Here is a 23,161-nt window from a genome sequence, read left to right on the forward strand (position 1 = left end):
ATCCAAGTTAAACAATTTAAAGGCAATGCTACCAAATACTAATTGAGTGTATGTAAACTTCTGACCCACTGGGAATATGATGAAAGAAATAAAAGCTAAAATAAATAATTCTCTCTAGTATTATTCTGACATTTCACATTCTTAAAATAAAGTGGTGATCCTAACTGACATAAGACAGGGTATTTTTACTTGGATAAATTGTCAGGAATTTTGAAACTGAGTTTGGCTATAGTGTATGTAATCTTCTGAATTCAACTGTACGTAATTCCCAAACTTCTAAGAATTTATCAAGTCTTGAAAATGACCATATGTGAACGACTGCCTTCATTTGTCTTCTGTAGCTAAATTTGAAAGTGTTTTTACATTGAATAAAAGGTGAGACTCCAAGCTAGAAAATTGTATATCGTGCACTACAGTTGAGGAACCATATGAAATTAATTCTGCCTTGAATGTTGAACAACTTAAATGTTTTGGTACCTACTGGAGAGCTCTTCTTTGTCTACACTCATTCAGTATCTTTCACATCCTCTTAAGCTTTAGCTCCATCTTTTTAAGGATTCACATTTTGAAGCTATGTACAAAACAACCAAAGATTTCAAGACTAATGCCTGTCTTATACTGCGGGAGTGTTTGTAAATTTAATCTGGAGTGCCAGAGTGAGCTCTGGGCGTTGTCAGTTTGTAGATTCGCTCTCGGAGGAGTAGGGTTGATCCGAGTGTTCTGACCTAACAGCAGTCAAGCACCCAAGCTAACTTGCTAATGTTGGCTAACTTGCTAGCTACTTCCAGACACAAATGAGAACAGCTCATTATGACCATATTACACGCCCTAGCAGAGCTGGTTAGGCTGTTTTTATGTTATCCAGAGCATTGGTGACTGCAACTGTGCTGCTGGCCAATGAAATCACCCTTTTTTGCCAACATTTTACAGACATCAGCCATATTAAACGGGTGTTGAGCGTTTGTAAATTCATCAGTTATTCTGTCACACTCAGACGAGAGTGTACTGAAATCAGAGTAGAGAGCCAGAGCGAATATACCAGCTACGTCTACCGATAGTTGTCGCAGTGACATCGTAAACATTCTATTGAAGTAGTTATGTGCATAATGGAGTATTTTGTAGCTAACTAAACAATGAAGCATAATCCCAACTCATAACGTTACTACCCTGCATAAATCTGCAGGTAGCTAACCAACCAGGTTCAATGTTAAATAACATTAGGCTACAACTATCAATTCAAATAGCTCTGGGATGCAAATAATATTACTACACAGATAATGCACGTAACATTAGCTAGATAGCTAACAGTACACTAACTTGAAATGAAAACAACTTTCTGACAAAATTAGAAACGTGTAATATCTGAAAATGTAGCTAACTAGACTCTTTTACCAATATACCTGGACAGACGCTTCTCCCTTGTTGCCCTTAGTTTGACGATGTAATCCAGATAGGTTTTTTTATACAACAGCCTTCTGTGTGTTCTCTTTTTGACTCCGTCTGCATATTTGCAATCAAACGCCAGAATTTGCTCCATCTCCTTAGGTATCATCCTCTAATTCCACTAATTTCAAAACTCGGTCCTCCAGAAAGTGGAGCACACCACTTATGCAGTTATAGTACGTGATATCTTTAAAAATAATCAGCGTTAGAAAAGATTACCTACACATACTGACCAGCTCATATTATAGACAGAAAGTGCTACATGGCAGACCAATCCGAACTCCTCTCTCGGCATGTCCAGCCCACTCATTATCTCAGCCACTCATGGCTAGCGGGAAAGTTGCTGACTTTTTCCATGACTAAACCAACTAGGCTTGTAATTATAACAATTGTATTTGTAATTACAGATGGCATACAAGTTTGTTATTAAGGTACATGTAAGTTCACGTTCCAGAAGGCATTTATGCCCCAAAAAAACGCATTTTGATTTGAAAAACAGTATGTTCAAATGGCGCTCCTGTGAAGTAGTGACGCGCAACATACCCCTAGTTTCCTGAAACAAGTCACATATCTAAGTGCTTGCTTGTCAGAATTTTTTGTAACCTTTTCACACATGCCAACAAAAGAGTGATCATTCTACAGTGGTCCCTGCAGTGGAAGCTCAGATCGGTTTGATTAGAACGCTTATTTAAATAACAGTCATCCAAACCGGAAAATGTAAGCTACATTAGTCCTAGTGCTAACTGAAGAAATATTGACATAACACTAGCGGTGATATTTAGATAACGCTTAGCTGACAGAAAACACAATATGAATTAGTTAATGGCAATTACTATTTATAATTTGTCACATTACGGTTGAGCTCAACATTGATCTAAATAATTGAGTAAAACACTTTCTTGAAATCAAAAGTAATCCAACGATGGGTTTGTGCACACTTGTTTTTTGCGTTAACCAAAGATAATAAGAGGAGACGAGATGAGTTGTCTGTTTGCAGTACGCATGTCGAAGGGGCTGTGTCGTCTACAATCATTCACTTCCCTTAATTCATTGCCGGGAAGTTTACATGAAAGATGAGTGAACCAGTCCTTCACCTCATTATAACATCTTTGGTCTGGCAGACTTTTACGTGACACCCAGAATGCATTGTATAATGTCAGCAAACATGGCGCCACACATAGCTGGCAAATAGCTTAGCATTAGCTCATTATGATCAGTACAACCTTCAAAAAAGCATTTTACATACATCATAGGTGTCCGTTACAATCTATGTAATAATTGTCACAAGTAATTGAAAACGTGAATAAAACTGTAAATATATTTATCATACATACATACATACATACATACATACATACATACATACATAATTCATGATACAGTAGAAACAACAGCATGATATAGAGAAAATAAGGCACTTCGATAGAAAAGCACACTTGTCCAAAGTTATTATTTGTAAGGAAAACAACAATGGTGGGAAAGTGAGCACCAGCAAGAAAATGTGCCAGTTCGTGCAAGTCTGCATACTTGACGTGTGGACAAAATGGGTAAGGGCTGTCCTCGAAGAGGGAAAGCCTCAAACATAAATTGTCCGCAACACTGAAATTGGCTACTTGTATGTGAATTAATGAGGAGGCAAAACACACCTCAATTCAAACTGTTGTTAGAAAATACAACTTGTTAGAAAATCATTTGAAATTGACATGTTGAAACAGCCTATAGGTAATTAGCAGGCAGTGTGTGTGTTAACTGCCTGTTGCGTAACAATCCCATTTTGGGACAGTGAATGCATTCTGACATCACGTACATAAAACAACTCCTGCTGGGGCGATCGTTAGAGATATTTGGAACTCACGTATGAAAAGGTTAAAAAGTGTCATATTCTTCCTGGGGGTGTATATGAACAGGTTTTTATAAGATTTCATGTTGCTAAAATGCTGCTAGTTCCACTTTAAGTGGGCCAAGACCAACAACACCAACAAACAGACTATACAGCTACAAGTAGTGAGTGGAGTTACAAACAGACTGTACTAAACAAGTTAAATATCTTACCTGTGATGAAATGTTTTCCACACACATAGCTTCGTGTAGCCTACTTGGACACCGAGTCCCCACTCTCCCACACCAAATAGCCTGAGGGCTCGTCTTGCAAGCTCTATTTCCCTAAGTGGGAGCATTGCAAACCGTAGGTCGGGATTATTTACCTGGCTACATGTACATTGTACAACACAGCAGCTTTTCTGCATTTTTTGTTATTTCTGTATAAAATTAATGACGAAGTTGCCTATTTTTTTACAATGGGGGGAATTATTGCGTGAATACCGACTGGGACTATTGCTAAATAACTTTAGTCTCCGTTTAAGGCAGTTTGATTGATTATAAGGTATGAGTGTTTTTCAGCTGACACTTCATCCCTCTAGCACATGTCCTTCTGTCTATTTGACTCCTATTCTAAAGAAAAAGTAAGGCCTTTACTTTTGTGTTCAGCTATTCATTTGAATGGAATAGCCTAACCGAGACAAATATTTAGCCTGTCATCAGATTTCTTGTTCTGAAAAGCCACAGTGTGTCAACCTGACCTGACCTGGGTAAAATCTTCCCCTTGTGATGGAAGGCTGAGCAGCCCTGCGTGACCCTCTCCTGGGGTCCTGTCCCGGGATGTGGACTCTGGCAGGGTGCCGACGGCCCAGCTTCCCCCAGCATGGTGGGCCACTCTGGGCTAGGTCTCCAGGAAGTATCTCCCCTGGGCTGGGGTGTTCCCATACAAGTCAAACAATGAATAAACAGCGATTGGACCGACGCGGATCTGCATAATCTGATGCTCAAGCATTTCTTTCTGAGTCTTGTTATATGAATTTAGGTCGGCCAGTGATTTACAAACAATATGTCCCCAGAGAGAGGTGGAATATGGTATATGGCCTGGGATAGAGATGTAACCTCTAAAGAGGACATGATAGTAGGGATGTAAAGGTCATGTATCAGGATGGAGACAAGGCAGTGGTTTAATAACTCACTTATTAACATGCAGTCCACAGAACTACTATCTGCTAGTCCTCATTGCTAGGTTAGTCTTATTAGCATAGTCCGCTAGGTCAGTCACATCTGGTTATGATGATGACACGCATGATGACACACATAACATCTGGTTATGATGATGACACATGACAGTTATTAGTCAGCCAAATGACCATGGTCACCAGAGTGTGAATTACGGGGAGTCCAGGGGGGTCTCAGATCCCCGAATGAGACATGAGACCGCCTAAATGCAACTAAGTCAAACTGATGCTAATACAAAGGGTATATAACAAAGTATTGAGAAACTTTTGTTAGTGACCAAATACTTATTTTCCACCTTAATTTGCAAATAAATTCATTAAAAATCCTACAATGTGATTTTCTGGATTTTTTTTCTTCTCATTTTGTCTGTCATAGTTGAAGTGTACCTATGATGAAAATTACAGGCCTCTCATCTTTTTAAGTGGGAGAACTTGCACAATTGGTGGCTGACTAAATAATTTTTTGCCCCACTGTACATGTTCTGCTTTTACTTCCTGGTTTGCTCATATGAGTACAGTCGCAAAGGTCGGCAGTCCACCCATTATGCCATCATTGTCTTGAATGAGAACACCCGTTCTATTCAATGAAAGGATTCAACTAATCTGGCTTGGGCGCCCAGATAGGTGTGTTTTACTCCATTTGGAACCGGGCTTCCTCCCAGGCATGAGCCAGCACATGGGAGTCATGAGTAGGATTCTGTTTGAAGATCTCAACTGCATAATCCTCACGTCCTCATCTCTTTCTCAAAACACATTGGATGAGAAAGCCAGAGGTCCTCTGGCTTTCTCATTCAATGCGTTTTGAGAAGGAGAGAGGATGCAAATTGGGATCTTCCCTTTGTTTTACATAACCCCACGGTTCTCAAACCTTCTAGCTAGAGTGCTACTGTCCTATAGTTTTTCACCCCAACCCTAATCAACATCACCTGTTGGAGTGAAAACCTACTAGACGGCTGCTCCCCGGGAACATGTTTGTAAATCCCTCGTCTGAGTGACTATGTGAATGGCATAGTAACTGTAATTGTTTTATATTAACATTAAATTGTTTATAAATAATTATTGAACTACAATGTTATTTCTTGAAAAATTCCTCAACTTCCTGGAATCCAATGAGGAGGCTGTTGGGGTCAGGGTGGTTGGATGTAATTGCTGCCACCACAGAGGCTGGAAGTATCCGTCGTTGACCTTGACCTAGATGTTCTCCCCTCAGCATCCACTCCAGGGTGATCCGATTAGAGACCAGTCTGTATTGTCTCTAGAGAGACAGAAAATAAATACATGACAATGTTATGTACAACAATCAAGAAAATAAATAGGCCTAGGCCTGTACAACATAAAATATAACAGGCTCTGGGATCATTAATCATGTTAATTTATAAGCCGTATTGATGATGGCACATACATTTAGGTAATGTCTTATCCAGAGCAACTAACAGGAACAGTTAGGATTAAATGCCTTGCTCATGGGCACATAGTGAAAAATCTGCCTATGTTGACTAGAAATTTGAACCAGTCATTCGGGTACTGGCCCAAAATTCTAACTGATAGGCTACATGCCACAATACTATTGATGTCTCTCTTTGTCTGTACAGAATGTACAGTATAGCCAACTCATTGTTCAAAGGGTTTTAGTTGTCAGCTGTTTTTCTTTCTCTTTTGTGTGGGTTTACAGGCTAATTAGGATATTTTTGGTATAAAATCTAGACTGGCAATTGCAAGTAACATGTTCTTCTCTACAAGCACAAATGACTTTATACTTCTCACACTGTTTGGTAATATAAATTATTGTTTATGTAGACCCATATTGTGAAGTGTGCGTCCTATACATTCTATTTCTATGGCGCGCATCAAACCTGCATGTCATCATTGTCAGACAAACTTGAAGGGGACTACAGTAGCCAGATAAATTATGGGGTGTAGGCAGGATAATCAAAAATACAGTTGGAAGAGTGTCATTAGGTAGGCTATTTTTTTTATTAGAGTAATATAAATATCCTCTGAGCAATGTTCCCCCAAAAATGTTTCTGCACTGAGAAAATTTCAGGTCTGCTGAATGTTGTGAAAATTCTGTGCAACTTCTGGTGCGTGTTTACTTGTGAACACTGAGGCTGTACCCGCTTTAAGTTCCAGTTATTTGATCATAGTGTAAGTGGTCTACCATAAAAAAACAATGGAGAAAATGTATCCCATAACATTTTAACATTGAAATAGCTGTTCTATAATTCAGCCTACAGTAGCTGAAAATGTGTGGGGTTCAATGTAGGCCTACATTCCATGAGACTTTTAACAAAAACGTGTAGGGATTGACATTAACCTTTTCATCCACTTGTCCTTCTTGCTTTGATCTCAAAACAAGCGCATCTACTCGCGACCACTCATGCTGTAAACACAGTCCAGTTCAAAGTGATTGGCACAGATCCATATATGACAATGGTCTATTTGCCGATAGCGATACTGCTGCTCTGATTGGTTATGTTTGTGTAGAGTATGGGCCTGAGTCATGCCTGTCAATGCAATAGAATCCTACTCCATTGCGCCCTGCCCACAAGAACATTTTTTGCATAGTTCATTTTTTTGATAGTGCGTCGATTCGATCGCAATTCCCACAGTAGATAGAAAAAAAATGTTAAGGGGAAAACTAGAAAGTTGAGTGAAGTTCAGTCTCGTGCTTCTCTGCGCGTGCTGATAGTTCTTCTGGGTGGCGCCCACACGCACCCATCTTAGCGGTAATATTGCCTGTGAGTAATATTAGCCCAAACACTTACGCTTCAGAGAGCTTTCCATTTAGACTGTCAGGTGTGGCACAATGTTTCCAGTTGATCCTGGGCATTCTAAAGAAAGGTTCCAGCACACCAGGATTGATGTGAGACAATAAATAAATCGGAGTGTTTAATTACACACATGCCATCTACTGCATTGTCAGTCTGATTTTCTACCTCCTCCATTATCGACGGCTGAGACATTCTCTGTCTGTTGGTAGAGGTAGGCATCTCCCGCAACTGCACCACCAGTCACCGTGCGTTCTGGGAAAAGCCTGTTTCCTCAACATCTGCTCGCTCCTGTCTTTCTGTCTCATTTCTTCTTCTGGTCTCTCTCTAGCTAATTTCTCTTGGTCAGCTGCAAATGGAATAACTCAGCCTCCAGTATAATCCGTCACATACCGATATGGCACGAGTACTATTCTGAAAATAAGGCACGTCTCCAATTTCCTCTTTGTTCTCGATCTGACATTCTTTACTCTAATTAAATTTGATGATGGCAGCAAATACTGTAAGGGAGTGAGAACAGAAAATGATTGTTTACATCCTTCAACCACGCCCACCTCGGAAGTCCCGACCTAGGTCTTGACTCGCGGCACGCATTAATCAACTTCCTGGAATTCAATATGAAAATAACAAAATACTTTGGTAAAAATGTGCCTGCTGAAAAATTGTGCCGAGGAAAGTAATTACAAGGACTATTGTGGTCATGGTAGGCCAGAGATGTGTGTTTGGGAGGTATTTATGATGAACTTTGTTGCATGGGGTTTCTATGGGGAAGATTGGTTTAGAATCAGCTTATTATCTACAGCTAAATACTCAAGCAATGGATCTAAAAGCTGTCTGGGTTACTGACAAACAACCAGGCAAGTGTTATAAAGGGCCCAGAAGTGTATTTCCGGTTGCCAAATCATTTATGGTTTCTATGCCTTTAGTTTTCCATGTGGACCAATTTATCAGTGAATTCTGAAAAGCTATCCTAGGATTGTTCCATAAGGTTGTGTTTTTAGGAAGTGATATTGGTTCTTGTAGAATTTGTTTCATTTTCTTCCATATTGTTAGTGTTCTTAACTATGCAGTTGTTAATGTTCTTCGATTTATCCTTTGAAAATAGACCCGTGAAAAGATTCTGGGAATGAGCTAAAGCATCTTGAATATGTCCCAATTGTTCCTCTTTAGTGCATTTAACTATACACTAAGTATATCAAACATTAGGATTTTCCTAATATTGAGTTGTGTTACGCCCCTGAAAACGGGAGAAATAATCACGAGTGATACGGTGTTGTATTCTCAATTCAACGTTTAGTGTAATCATTTCACAAAAGTAACACATTACAAAACAACAGAAAACCCATTATACAAATAACACAGCAAAATATCTTATTAACAACGCACATGTTCATTCACAATCAACATAAAATGGCAGCTACTCTCAGTACGATGCTATTCTTCACTTCAACCGAGCAGGGCTAATATTACTCTCTTCAAACTTAACTCTAACTTCCTCAAGACGTTACTAAGACACACCTTAAACACTCTTGTTTGACATGTTAGCGAGTTATAACATTTAAATTACTATTTTTATCATCAATAAAGTACCTGAAAACAGGGGAGAAATAATCACGAGAGTGATACGGTGTTGTATTCTCAATTCAACGTTTAGTTCAATGAGAAAAGACCGCGATTTTCCCCAGGAATATGGGTGGAGACCAGAGCAATCGATCTCAGGCTCATAGATTAAGAGCATTTCGTAGATCACAGATTACTTTATTTTGTAGTGCCTAAAAGTGTTAATCAATATAACGTTTACACATTACTCTCACAATTCGTACCCTTTGACAGATTTTAACTTTAACACAATTATATGAATGTTATCAATCTCTATCAACTAATACTGAATGCATCTTTTTAACCTTAAGATGTTTTAAGATCCTCACATACTATGAACTTACTAATACTTTTTAATGTATAACAGGCTATGAATATTTCCTTTAACCTGTCACAGTTGCACCCCCGCTTTTGCCTTCAGACGGCATCAATTAGTTCAGGTATGAATGCTACAAGGTGTCAAGTGTTCCATATGTTTACTCTAATGCTTCCCACAGTTGTGTGAAGTTGGCTGGTGGACCATTCTTGATGCACACGGAAAACTGTTTAATGTGAAAAACCCAGAAGTGTTGCAGTACTTGACACAACGTTGCGCCTGGCACCTACAACAATACCCCGTTCAAAGGCACTTCAATCTTTCGTCTTGCCCATTCACAGTCTGAATTTCACACACAAATAAACCATGTATCAATTGTTTCAAGGCTTAAAAATCCTTTAACCTGTCTCCTCCCATTCATCTACACTGATTGAAGTAGTTTTGACAGCTGGATTCAGCTGGTCAGGCTATGTCATGGAAAGATGTGTCCTTAATGTTTTGTATAGTCAGTGTATGTCGCAAGTAAAAGCCTTAGGTAGCGAGTTGATGCAATTCCAATTCTGGAAGTTTAAAACCACCCTCAGTCTTAGGAAGATGTAAAACTTTCCTTTTTATTCTAGTAATTTTATTTCCCCATATAAAGTCTATGACCGAGTATACTTTTTAAAAGAATGTCTTCTGAGAGGTAATTGGTATTACCGAAAATAAAAAAATTCAACTTTGGCCGCCATGCCATTTATAAAGCGGTTTATTCTACTTGTAAGATTTATGGGAAGATTATTTAATTTAATTAGATTTGCTATAAAATTGTTGCGTAATGGAATTCAGTTATCTTTATATATTTGTTGTTACTTATTTAGCATCTTAAGTATTTAATATTTTTTTGTGGTCAACTTAAAGGATTGCTGTAGATAGTGAGTTATTACTTTCTTTTTTTCCACATTACTTTTATATCCTGAGATTTTTCTTTTTAATTCTGAAAATATTTTTAGCTAAGGAGTCATTGAGTTTTCAATATTGGTCAGGTATATTAGGAGTTCATCTGCAAATACGTTTAGTTTATATTCATGTTTACCAATACTGATACGTGTTACGTTTGGGTCTTGTCTAATTCTTTCTGCAAGCGGTTCAATTGCTAGTACAAACAGGTGGGGGGAGCGAGGACATCCCTGTCTTCTGCCCCTTTCTAAAGCAATTCAATCAGATAAAGTATTATTTGTGTATATTTTTGCTTTATACAATATTTTTTATTACTTTTATTATTTCAGCTGGAAAGTTCAAAGTTTTGAATAGGAAAGACCATTCAAGACGGTCAAAACCCTTTTCGTCATCAACAGCTATTATTGATAAATCTATATCTTATTTTTGTTGTGTATTGTATTAAACTGAAACATGCTCTTGTATTTGTAAGTGTCTATTTTTAATAAACCCTGTTTGATTATGTATCAAGTCTAGTCAAACTTTTGCCATTTCTATTGCTTATAAGCTTTGTTATTATTTTGTCCGAATGTATTCAACTTATGGGTCTATAATCAGCAGGGCCTCTCCAGACATTCCTGATTTTAATTTAACTGAAATAATTGTTTGATACGTGGAACTAGGAAGTACTGAATTGCGTGACATGTGTGTAGTCATTTGTGTAAATAGGGGGCTACTTTGGCCCAGAATGTTGAATAAAATTCTATGGGAAAGCCATCCATTCCTGGTGCTTTTCTCTGTGCTAATGTTTTAACAGTATCTAATATTTTTTCTTGGGTGATCTGTTTTTAGTGAATTTTTTGTTGTCCGTTAAGTGCTTCAGTTGTTGAGTCTAAGAAGGCTATAGGATCCATTCAACTGTTTAATTCTGATTTATATACATTTTCATAGAAGCTTTTAAAATGGTCATAAATCACATCATTGTTTCTAATTACCACTTGTAGCTTTAACTTAAGAAATTATAACTGGTTTAGCATATTTGTTTTGTGAGAGCTGTGAGATATTTACAAGGTGAATGCCATTAAGTAGTATGCTTTATTTGAGTTAACCTGTAGTTGTAGGCTTTCTTCAAAAGTAAAAGATCATAGGATCGTACTGTTTAAGTTCCGATTTTTTTTTTCTTTTTACCTTGTAAAGATTTTTTAATGTGCTTTTTCTAAGATAGATTTTAAAATGAAGGAAAAATAAATAACGAAATCAGATGAAATTTGTGCAGAGTATGATATTATCATCCCTCTAATGTACGCCTTAAAGTTGTCCCAAATGATATCAGGACTCGGCTTTTCTCTGTCCTGTATGTATACATTTGTAAAGGTTTAAAAAAATGTTTTTACGTATAATACATTTCATGTCCAGAAGATGCACTCTGTTCATTCTCTAAACTCTATCGCTAAGTGTAATTTTTTATTGGTGTATTAAAACATGATACCAAAAGAAATCCCATATCACTTTACTGAATCCAGTAAATTGTTTGAGTGCATTTTTGGAAATAATTATTTAATAACTTTTCTAATTCTAAAAAAAGGAATAGTGTTTTGTAGTTCAGAATAATAATCTCCAGGTGTTCTGTTAATACCTTTTATTTAGATCAACATTTTGAGCCTCTTTGGAGGCTCTCTAAATGTGGCTTTTTTCTAACTACACTTTGGTTTAAAAGTTTGGGGTCGCTTAGAAATGTCCTTGTTTGGAGAAAATTCACTTTTTGTCCATTTTTAAAATAACATCAAATTGATCAGAAATACAGTGTAGACACTTAATGTTGTAAATGACTATTGTAGCTGGAAACAATTTTTTTTAATGGAATATCTACATAGGCGTACAGAGGCCCATTATCAGCAACCAACCATGGGGGTGGAAACATCATGCTTTGGGGCTGTTTTTCTGCAAAGGGTCCAGGACGACTGATCCGTATAAAGGAAAGAATGAATGGGGCCATGTATCGTGAGATTTTGATTTTCAACCCCCTAGAAATCTTTGGCGGGAGTTGAAAGTCCGTGTTGCCCAGCAACAGCCCCAAAATGTCACTGCTCTAGAGGAGATCTGCATGGAGGAATAAGCCAAAATACCAGCAACAGTGTGTGAAAACCTTGTGAAGACTTACAGAAAACGTTTGACCTCTGTCTTTGCCAACAAAGGGTATATAACAAAGTATTGAGAAACTTTTTTGTTATTGACCAAATACTTATTTTCCACCATAATTTGGAAATAAATTCATTAAAAATCCTACAATGTGATTTTCTGGATTTTTTTTTTCTCATTTTGTCTGTCATAGTTGAAGTGTACCTATGATGAAAATTACAGGCCTCATCTTTTTAAGTGGGAGAACTTGCACAATTGGTGGCTGACTAAATACTTTTTTGCCCCACTGTATATTTATATATATTTTTAACTGGTTACTTTGGAATGAATACATGTCACATACATCTAAAACAGCCAGAAAATAAATGAAATGGAAACAGTGGACCTGGTACAGTATCTGTAATCAAACTTCACTGAACTGAGGAGATACAGCTACACTCATCGGAAAAAAGGTTACAAAAGGGTATTTTGGCTGTCCTCTGGGTTCCATGTAGAACCCTCTGTGGAAAGGTTTCTACATGTAACCCAAAAAGGTTCTACCTGGAACCAAAAAGGTTTCTCATTTTACTTTCTAGTCATTTAGCAGACTATCTTTTTCAGATTATCTTACAGTATTAGTTTGTGCTGGTCCTCCATGGGAATCAAATCCACAACCCTGGCATTGCAAGTGCCATGCTCTTCCATTTGAGCAACACAGGACCTATGGGGACAGCTGAAGAAGTCCTTTGGGTTCTAGGTAGCACCTTTTCTAAGCGTGTGCACCTTCCAGGCTCTCACATCTTCAATCTCACGCTCTCTCCGTTCTGCGAAACTGTCTGTTAGGAGATAAGGATCAGGGGAAAATGTACTGCTCTCTTTGTCTGGGAAGATTTCCCAGGAAATGGGCTCTTGTCACTGTTCTATGTCCTCATGTGACAGCCATTCACTGACGCTCACCCGGTCCGCTGGTGTGATTAAAAAGACCAATCAATATTTCCGTGCTTATCTCATTTAGGCTGGCATGGTAAATCAACAGAGTAGAGGAGATAGTGGAAATGTAGCTGTTGGCAATGATTGATAACGTTAGTTCTCATGTAGGATTTATTTTCAGCTTGAGGTCGAGAAACTAAGAGGATGTTTAGAGTTGGGGCGATAACCGGAAAAGTATGGACACCGACCATACCAAGCTCCACAGAGGAGAAAGGGAAGGACCATCCTACTCAGTGAATTTCATTTAAAAAAAATATTGAAACATTAAGGTTTTAGATAAAACTATATTCAGATGTCACCAAATAACTGCTTAAAACAGATCAAAAGTGCAATCATGTTCTGTTTTAGAAGTAATCAATACTTTTATTGAGTGTTGGAAAGTGTATCACATGGGGTTTGGCGTAGCCTCTTGTGACAGCCTCAGCTAATTTGGTGCCGAGTTAATAATAATTGATGGGAAGGCTGAAACTTGAAATTGTTCACTCATTTACTATGGGACTGGGCTGCTTTACCCAGCTTTATATTCATCATGTGAGTATGTTTTACCTGCCATCTCTGCTATGTCAGGGGACCTCTCCAGTTTCTTGTTTGTTTGTTGCTCATAAATGTTTGAGTGGTGTTTGTGTACTGTAACTACTAACTCCTGGAGGTGTGCTCTGGTTACAGTTGAATACTTCTGGTCTGTGGCTTCTAGGCTAATTTGGCTGTGCGTCCAACTGCAGCTAGAAAGATAACGAAAGGTCACTGGTTCACAAAATCGACTCAGACAATTGACCTTTTTTTTGTTGTGTGTATGTAATATGAAGCCATGAGAAAGGTTCCTACTACAGTAGTTGCATTGAGCCACTTTTTTTTGTATACTGCTGTTTAAATGACTGTCAAGATGAAAATGTTAAACCAAAGAGTAATACAACAAACGAAGGACAGTCATTGACTCCAGAACAGAGGCGTTTAAAATTTGAGGAAATGTTTCCATCTTCTCCAGAGGGGTGTGAAAGAACTCTCTTTTCATTTTTTCATTTTATTTATCCAGGTAGGCTAGTTGAGAACAAGTTCTCATTTGCAACTGCGACCTGACCAAGATAAAGCAAAGCAGTCGACACATACGACACAGAGGTATACATGGAATTAACACAAACATGCAATCAATAATACAGTAGAAAAGTCTATATACAGCATGTGCAAATGAGGTAGGATAAGGGAGGTCAGGCAATAAATAGGTCAATAGTGGCGAAGTAATTACAATATAGCAATTAAACACTGGAATGGTAGAACGTGCAGAAGATGAATGTGCAAGTACAGATACTGGGGTGCAAAGGATAAATACAGTATGGGGATGAGGTAGTTGGATGGGCTATTTACAGATGGGCTATGTACAGGTGCAGTGATGTTTGAGCTGCTCTGACATCTGGTGCTTAAAGCTAGTGAGGGAGATGAGTCTCCAGCTTTAGTGATTTTTGCAGTTTGTTCCAGTCATTGGCAGCAGAGAACTGGAAGGAGAGGCGGTTTAAGGAAGAATTGGCTTTGGTGGTGACCAGTAAGATATACCTGCTGGAGCGCGTGCTGCTATGGTGACCAGTGAGCTGAGATAAGTTGGGGCTTTACCTAGCAGAGACTTGTAGACCTGGAGCCAGTGGGTTTGGCGATGAGTATGGAGCGAGGGCCAGCCAACGAGTGTACAGGTCGCAGTGGTGGGTAGTATATGGGGCTTTGGTGACAGAACGGATGGCACTGTGATAGACTGCATCCAATTTGTTGAGTAGGGTGTTGGAGGCTATTTTGTAAATGGCATCGCCGAAGTCAAGGATCGGTAGTATGGTCAGTTTTACGAGGGTATGTGTGACAGCATGAGTGAAGGATGCTTTGTTGCGAAATAGAAAGCCGATTCTAGATTTCATTTTGGATTGGAGATGTTTAATGTGAGTCTGGAATGAGAATTTACAGTCTAACCAGACACCTAGGTAGTTGTCCACATAGTCAGAACCGTCCAGAGTAGTGATGGTGGATGGACAGGCAGGTGCGGGCAGCGATTGGTTGAATAGAATGCATTTAGTTTTACTTGCATTTAAGAGCAGTTGGAGGCCACGTAAGGAGAGTTGTATGGCATTGAAGCTCGTCTGGAGGTTAGTTAACACAGTGTCCAAAAAGGGCCAGAAGTATACAGAATGGTGTTGTCTGCGTAGAGGTGGATAAGAGAATCAGCAGCGGCAAGAGCGACATCATTGATATATACAAAGTCGGCCCGAGAATTGAACCATGTGGCACCCCCATAGAGACTGCCAGAGGTCCAGACAACAGACCCTCCGATTTGACACACTAAGCTCTGTATAAGAAGTAGTTGGTGAACCAGACGAGGCAGTCATTTGAGAAACCAATGCTGTTGTCTGCCGATAAGAATGCGGCGATTGACAGAGTCGAAAGCCTTGGCCAGGTTGATGAATACAGCTGCACAGTATTGTCTCTTATCGATGGCGGTTATGATATTGTTTCGGACCTTGAGCATGGCTGAGGTGCACCCATGACCAGCTCGGAAACCAGATTGCATAGCGGAGAAGGTACGGTGGCATGGTCGCTGATCTGTTTTTTTGTCATCTTGGCTTTCAAAGACCTTAGAAAGGCAGGGTAGGATAGATATAGGTCTGTAGCAGTTTGGGTCGAGAGTGTCTCCCCCTTTTGAAGAGGGGGATGACCGCGACAGCTTTCCAAGAAGACATTTTTAGACACAACCAAGACAACCAATATTTTGGGAAGGATGAAGTGATTGGGAGCTGGACGTGCTGGGCCTCTTTCTCAGGTATACTGTTATTTTAACAGGCTGTTGTGAAATGTGCTGATGTGTGCTTGGTTGCCGGTATATATACCGTATATACCCTATACCAGTGTATTTGAAACAGACGGTATGATTTTCAATACCGCCCCACTAAAGGGGCCTACTAAAGCTCTAAGCTGTATGTGGTATGCCACTCCTTATAACTAGATGTGCCAAATAAATGATCTGCAGGTCCAGCTACGTATTTGGTTTTCTAACTTGCTAGCTAAGTGGCTAGATGGCAATATTAAGCTTCTTGGTTATAACATACAATCAATCCCCTCCTGGATCAACATCCCTGCTGTCTAATATTTGTTTTGTGCATGCAGCAAACTGTGAGTAGCCTTTCAAGATATTTGTATAACTTTATGAGCTGGGTTGTCTGTCCTTGCAATTTGTTTATGTTTGCTTGCGCTTCTTACCATTTAGCTAGTGTCCGCTATGGGAATTTTCTAGTAATTTGTTAGCATTTGTTGGGACCCCAACCCCCAAAATTAGAGTGATAAATATATATACAGTGCATTCGGAAAGTATTCAGACCCCTTCACTTTTTCCACGTTTTGTTACGTTACAGTCTTATTCTAAAATTGATTGAATAAAAAGTTTTCCTAATGTTCCTAATTAATCTACACACAATACTCCATAATGACAAAGCAAAAATATGTTTTCAGACATTTTTGCAAATAGAAATATTTGCCTACCTAATACCTAAATAAGCAGGCAGACCCTTTGCTATCAGACTCGAAATTGAGCGCAGGTGCATCCTGTTTGCGTTGATTATCCTTGATGTCTCTACAACTTGGAGTCCACCTGTGGTAAATCCAATTTATTTGGACATAATTTTGACAGGCACACACCTGTCTAAATAAGGAGCAAAAACCAAGTCATGCGATCGACGGAATTGTCCATAGAGCTCCGAGACAGGATTGTGTCGAGGCACAGATCTGGGGAAGGGTACCAAAGCATTTCTGCAGCATTAAAGGTCCCCAAGAACACAGTGATTCAACTCTTTGGCCTGAATGCCAACCGTCACACCTGGAGGAAACCTGGCACCATCCCTAGAGTGAAGCATGGGGGTGGCAGCATCATGCTGTGGGGATGGTTTTCAGAGGCAGGGACTGGGAGACTACAGGACAATGACCCTTAACAAACAGCCAAGACAACGCAGGAGTGGCTTTGGGACAAGTTTCTGAATGTCCTTGAGTGGCCCAGCCAGAGCCTGGACTTCAACAGCGACACTCCCCATCCAACCTGAAAAAGCTTGAGGATCTGCAGAGAAGAATGGGAAGAACTCCCCAAATACAGGTGTTCCAAGCTTGTAGCGTCATATCCAAGAATACTCGAGGCTGTAAACGCTGCCAAAGGTGCTTCAACAAAGTACTGAGTAGAGGGTCTGAATACTTATGTAAATGTGATATTTCCCTTTTTTATTTTTAATACATTTGCAAAAATATTTTAAACAGTTTTTGCTTCATCATTATGGGGAATTGTGTCTAGATTGATGAGGGAAAAAAATATTTAATCCATTTTAGAAGGCTGTAATGTGGAAAACAAAATGTGGAAAACATGTACTTTCCGAATGCTGTGTGTATGTATGTATGTATGTATGTATGTATGTGTGTATGTATGTGTGTGTGTGTATGTGTGTGTGTGTGTGTGTGTGTGTGTGTGTGTGTATATACCCAGTATGGTACAGGAACGGAAAATCAGGATACCGCCCAACCCTAGCAGAGCGCAACCAATCCACTGATCCACAACCCGACTACCCCTTACATGACTAAGTCACAGTATTCATGCAGGTTTTATAGGGTTCCTGTTGTTCCTCACAACGATCACCATGGAGTTCAGTTAATGAAAAGACAGGCACCATGTTGAGTAACTGGAAAATGTAATAAATGGTCTTCTACATAAACACTCTGACAACAAATTCCTTTTGGCCTATCTTCAAGTTATAATATTTTCACATTTTCCTTCTACTTTCTCCTCTCAAAACTATTTGTTCAGTCTTGAATGATCTTCAATATGTTTCTGACTCCTGTCTTTTTTCCCTGCAGTGCTCCCTGTTCAGTGTGGGATGCTAGCGGACCGGTGGCGAGCCGAGGCTGAAGGAGCATGGTGAAGCACCAACCCTTGCAGCAGGTCTATGAGAAGCAGCTGTGTTTGTCCTTCCTCACTGGGATCTATGGCTGCCGCTGGAAACGCTACCAGCGTTCCCATGACAACAGCTCCAAGGTGAGAGAGAACTTTTGCAAATGTCACAAGATGTTCTGTTGTGGACAAATTATGGGTGTATTGGTATGTCCTCTTCTCATACCAATCAATGGAATATCTGAGAGTTGGATTGTCCTGACCTTTAATTGCACATGCTGGCAACACACTCTTGTTCTCAATCAGTCAAAGGACTTATTATTAAAGGGAGTGATGTACAGAGAGACCTGTCGTCTTGTCTCCTCTCATCGCCGTGTGGCACAGACTGGGGAAAGCTAGGCCTCAGTATCAAATTCCAAAGGAACTGATGCCCTTTCACTCACCTAATCAAACTGAGACAAACTGACGCCCCTTTAAGGAGTAAAACATCTATAACCCGTACTGAATGACTGTAAGACATAATATCTATTTACCCACATGGACTGAGGCCAAAACAGGGGATCTGTGCTAATGATGTATGGCTGGAAAGCCTGCGTTAATATAGCTTGCGTTAATAACTAGGCTTGAGCTCAATAGGAAAACGCTTTGGATCTCCTCATCGGACATTTACTGAGCAACATGAGACCGCAAATCATCAATGATAATGATGAGTTACCGATATAGGGATTGATACACCTTCACAAGCACAGTTTGTGTTTGTGTGTGTGTGTGACCCTGTACAGGATGTAGAACAAAAGTCGGCTAGCCTGTTTATTAGGCTGTCATTAGCACTACTGCAGCACCTGATTTAGCTCCAAGTACCAAAGTGGAATCGCTGTTTAAACCAGAACTGTAACGGCGTTCATCTGTAGAAGGAGAAGCGGACCAAAATGCAGCGTGGTGGTTACTCATGTTCTTTAATGTAAAATGAACGATACATGAAATAACTTAAATCTACAACACAACAAACAGAACGTGAAAACCTATACAGCCTATCTTGTGACAACAAACACAGAGACAGGAACAATCACCCACAAAACACTCAGAATATGGCTGCCTAAATATGGTTCCCAATCAGAGACAACGATAAACACCTGCCTCTGATTGAGAACCACTCCAGACAGCCATAGACTTTGCTAGATACCCCCACTAAGCCACACACCCAATACCTAACAAAACCCCAAGACAAAACACACCACAATAAACCCATGTCACACCCCGGCCTGACCAAATAAATAAAGACAAACACAATATACTTCGACCAGGGCGTGACAAGAACGATCTTTCATGAACTGGTTACCGTCTGATGTTATGATGTTATCCGGCTACTTTGAGATTTTAGTGTAAGCAATGAAAAGCACAGCAGCTGTGTTGAGCTAAATGATGAAACTAGCCTTGGTCTCAGTGGACAGTTTTACAAAACTTTGCTTAGCTTTTATTTTAGGCCACTGGCATGAAACTAGGTATTTGGGCAGTGTAGGGCTAGGAGCAGTGAGGGGCTTTGGCAACAGTAGTAAAAATGTCACTACACAACAGAAGTATGTTACTTGAAGAACTGCCTTGTTCAGACCACGAGTGACAGATGAATTTCCAAAACTGATAGTGAGGCTTGTTTGTAAGCAAAACAAAGCCAGGAGACATATCACCTGCAGGGAAAGAACAGTGAAATTGTTTTGGGGACTTAGATACAGTAACCTGACACGTGTGAGATGGAGCACAACAATATCAGTCAGCCTGCCAGGCAAGAACCTGCCTGAATGACCCCTACCTTAGATATATGCTTCCTGGAGAGAAATAACATATTATAAGCTTTATAATAAGACATTATAGTTCATAGGTGCTTAAAACAAGTAATAAAGTGTTATACATTTACATTTAAGTCATTTAGCAGACGCTCTTATCCAGAGCGACTTACAAATTGGTGCGTTCACCTTATGACATCCAGTGGAACAGCCACTTTACAATAGTGCATCTAAATATTTTAAGGGGGGGGGGTGAGAAGGATTACTTTATCCTATTCATGAACTGGTTACCGTCTGATGTTATGATGTTATGGTCCGGCTACTTTGAGATTTTAGTGTAAGCAATGAAAAGCACAGCAGCTGTGTTGAGCTAAATGATGAAACTAGCCTTGGTGTCAGCTTTCTGTAAAACGTTACCATGTACTATATTTTCTTGTCTAGAAAGGGGCAGAGTGTAGAGTGAGTAGTGTGCATTGCTATAGAGGTCAGTGTGTACTATATAACTCAACTCATTTTAAAGGGCTAGCAGAACATAGTTCTGCCCATCCTGCCTTGAAACCTTATCACACCTCAGGAATAATTTAAACGTTTTCCATTTGTCCGATTCTGTTCTGGAGGCCCAGAAATGTTCTAAAACCTCTACATACACGAAAAAAGTGACACAGGCAGGCAAGCAAGTAAGTATTTACCAAAAGCAGAAGTCTGAGTTGTCCTGCATTCAACCTTTCAGGAAAGATTTATTATAGCTACCGTCCGTCCTTGTTAAACTGTTAAATTTATCCAATTAGCATACTTTAAAAAATGTAATATTATTAAATGTAACTCAAATTACATTTTCTGTAAATAGTGGTATGTAACACTTTGCTCAATGTAAAGTATTAGGTTTATAGCAGGCCTTGGTAGCCATAAGCTTGTTGTAGAAGTAAATGGCGGTGTTTTAATATAATGCTTCTACCTAGACTCCCAGCTGTGTGTGATGCAGACTGGAGTATCAGAGCCGCTCCTGCTGTTCTTAACTTGTCATTGGACTACAAAAACCCAGTATGTTGTCCATAAATTAGGCCAGTTAGTAGGGAATGTGTGAGCGAGGCAGTAATGAGGTGCTGACCAAGAGGAAAAATACAAACACACAGCTGCACACCTGCTTTCTCTCTCTCCTTTTACAAAGCACTCACACGCACACACGATGCACACTCATGCACACAGACATTCATATCATCCAAATACACATCAATGAGAATCACATGTTAATCCCTACACATACTAAATGCAACTCTTACAATACCTATCTCTCCGACTCTTATTATTAGAGTTAATTCTTTACCATTGAGAGAGTGCTACTGTGATTCCCAGGCCTGAGTTGACCCTCCTGTGTTTGTATATCATCGCTTTCTCTTCTGGTACTTAGTGGTATTACTTTGTTATTTCTCAGAAACAGGTTACCTCTGTCCTGCTCTTCAAACCCATAGAGAACTTTGTAATTAATGACCTAGAAACACTTTCCCTCAAGATTAGCAAACCATAAAGCAGCCCATGCTGAACAAGTTACATTTCCAGCTGGAGTTGGATTCATAGCTCCATCAGTTGTCATTGAGACACAAATTATAATTGTCCTATTTTTATGTGCGTATTTTCATGTAGTACCATGCACCTGATATGGCAAAATCCATAGGATAATAAGTGTGCATAGTACTGTATCATACAGAAGTGAGATGTACACGTTTGCCAGAAATGGTAGGCAGTCATACGGTTTCTCTGACTTTGACTCATCACAATGAAGTAGCTATGTTCTTCTCAATAGATGAAACAGTGTGGTAGGGCAGCACTGTCTATCGGGTCATAATTAGCAGGCTGTGAAGACGTTAGGGAGGGAAGGAGAATGAAGCCAAGGCACAGTCTGGAGGAGGAAGTGATTGGATGAGAAGGACGTCAGGATTAGACGTCATCAGCTTGGTGACAATGACACTGTGCTAAAGACTGACTTCCTGTATCATCGATAGTGTGGTTGGTTATGGTTGTTTTCTGAAATGGCCCTACTATACTGTAAAATGACTTCCACTGTGACTGGCTGTGCACTGGGCTGGTTGATGTATCTCACATATTGGCAAAAAAAAGACTACCCCTGGAAAGGTGAAAAGATGCCTGCAAAATGATTCATTTCGACTCTGCATAGGGATGCTACCTGTTTGCCCAATATGACTGGGGGTACCTACGGACCAGAGTTGAGAAACAGTCAAATGTGCTAATGTGCACTTAGTGTTTGTCCAGTGGGGGAGTGTTTTCAGTCAAAATAAAGAGTTATCTCTGAGCCCCATCATCCCTCTATTGATAAACCAGTAACCACAGATGGTCTATGGAGCTCAGGGAGGAGAACCAGGCTGGGGTCACTGACTGGACTTCATTGTTTTCAGGAACTACTGTGTGGATATTTCTACCCCCTTGGGTTTTAAAGGTGTGGGAGGTATGATCACCCACTGTAATGTGTTGTCTGCGAAAGGTGCAGAAAATCTTATTATCCTTGGTTCTCTCCCAGCACTAGCTAACTTCCTGAATTAAAGGAATCAAAAATAAAATTCAACCCAACCCTGCTTCCTCCAACTGTTCTTGAGTGAGTGTTAGATTCATAATGTGGCTGTAGTCCTACACCTATGCACTTTCACCTCAGCGTAAGTCGACCTTACATCGATTAAATAAAACCTGACATTGTCAGAGCCCCTTCCCCATGTCACTTTTCTTTACTTCTATTTGTCACATTGGGTCCAGAGTCTAACTTTACTCCTTTTAGTGCCATGAAAAAGTGTTTGCCCCTTACTGATTTTCTCAATTTTTGCATATTTTTACTTATGCTGAATGTTATCAGATCTTCCACCAAAATATTAGATAAAGGGAACCAGAGTTTACAAATAACAACTGTACTGATTTTATTTATTTAATTAACAAAGTTACGCAACACCCAATTCCGCTATGTGAAAAATGAATTGCCCCCTTACACTCTGTCATGACGTTGGCCTCTTTGAGTATAGCAACCCCATCCCCCTCTCCCTCTCTGCCCCCTCCTTCAACTAGGCTGCTGTGGTCAGAGGTTGTGAATTCCTGAGAAGACCTCATGGACACACAGTTATAGAGTAGTTTTTCATGGAGACAAAGGAAATCCTTCCACCTCACAGAACATGAGGTACGAACAAATTTCATGTTCCGGAGAAAGTGTAAAAGATCGGTGAAGAATCCAGCTACAAACTGGTCCGTTTGTCACAACTTGGGAAGCCCAGGGGAGA

General features: G+C 39.7%; 1 protein-coding gene across 2 annotated transcripts in view; it reads left to right on the plus strand.

Moving 5' to 3' along the window:
• Window positions 1-23,161, plus strand: part of LOC115135877 (glycerophosphodiester phosphodiesterase domain-containing protein 5-like) — a 44,671-nt gene that overhangs the window by 9,421 nt on the left and 12,089 nt on the right. For both annotated transcript variants that reach the window (XM_029671034.2, XM_065023695.1), the window contains exon 2: window positions 18,072-18,249. In XM_029671034.2, the coding sequence (XP_029526894.1) occupies window positions 18,130-18,249 (120 nt within the window). In that variant the 5' untranslated portion in view covers window positions 18,072-18,129. The remainder of the gene's footprint in view (window positions 1-18,071; window positions 18,250-23,161) is intronic.

Source organism: Oncorhynchus nerka, linkage group LG10 (assembly GCF_034236695.1).
Source record: "Oncorhynchus nerka isolate Pitt River linkage group LG10, Oner_Uvic_2.0, whole genome shotgun sequence".
NCBI lineage: Eukaryota > Metazoa > Chordata > Actinopteri > Salmoniformes > Salmonidae > Oncorhynchus > Oncorhynchus nerka.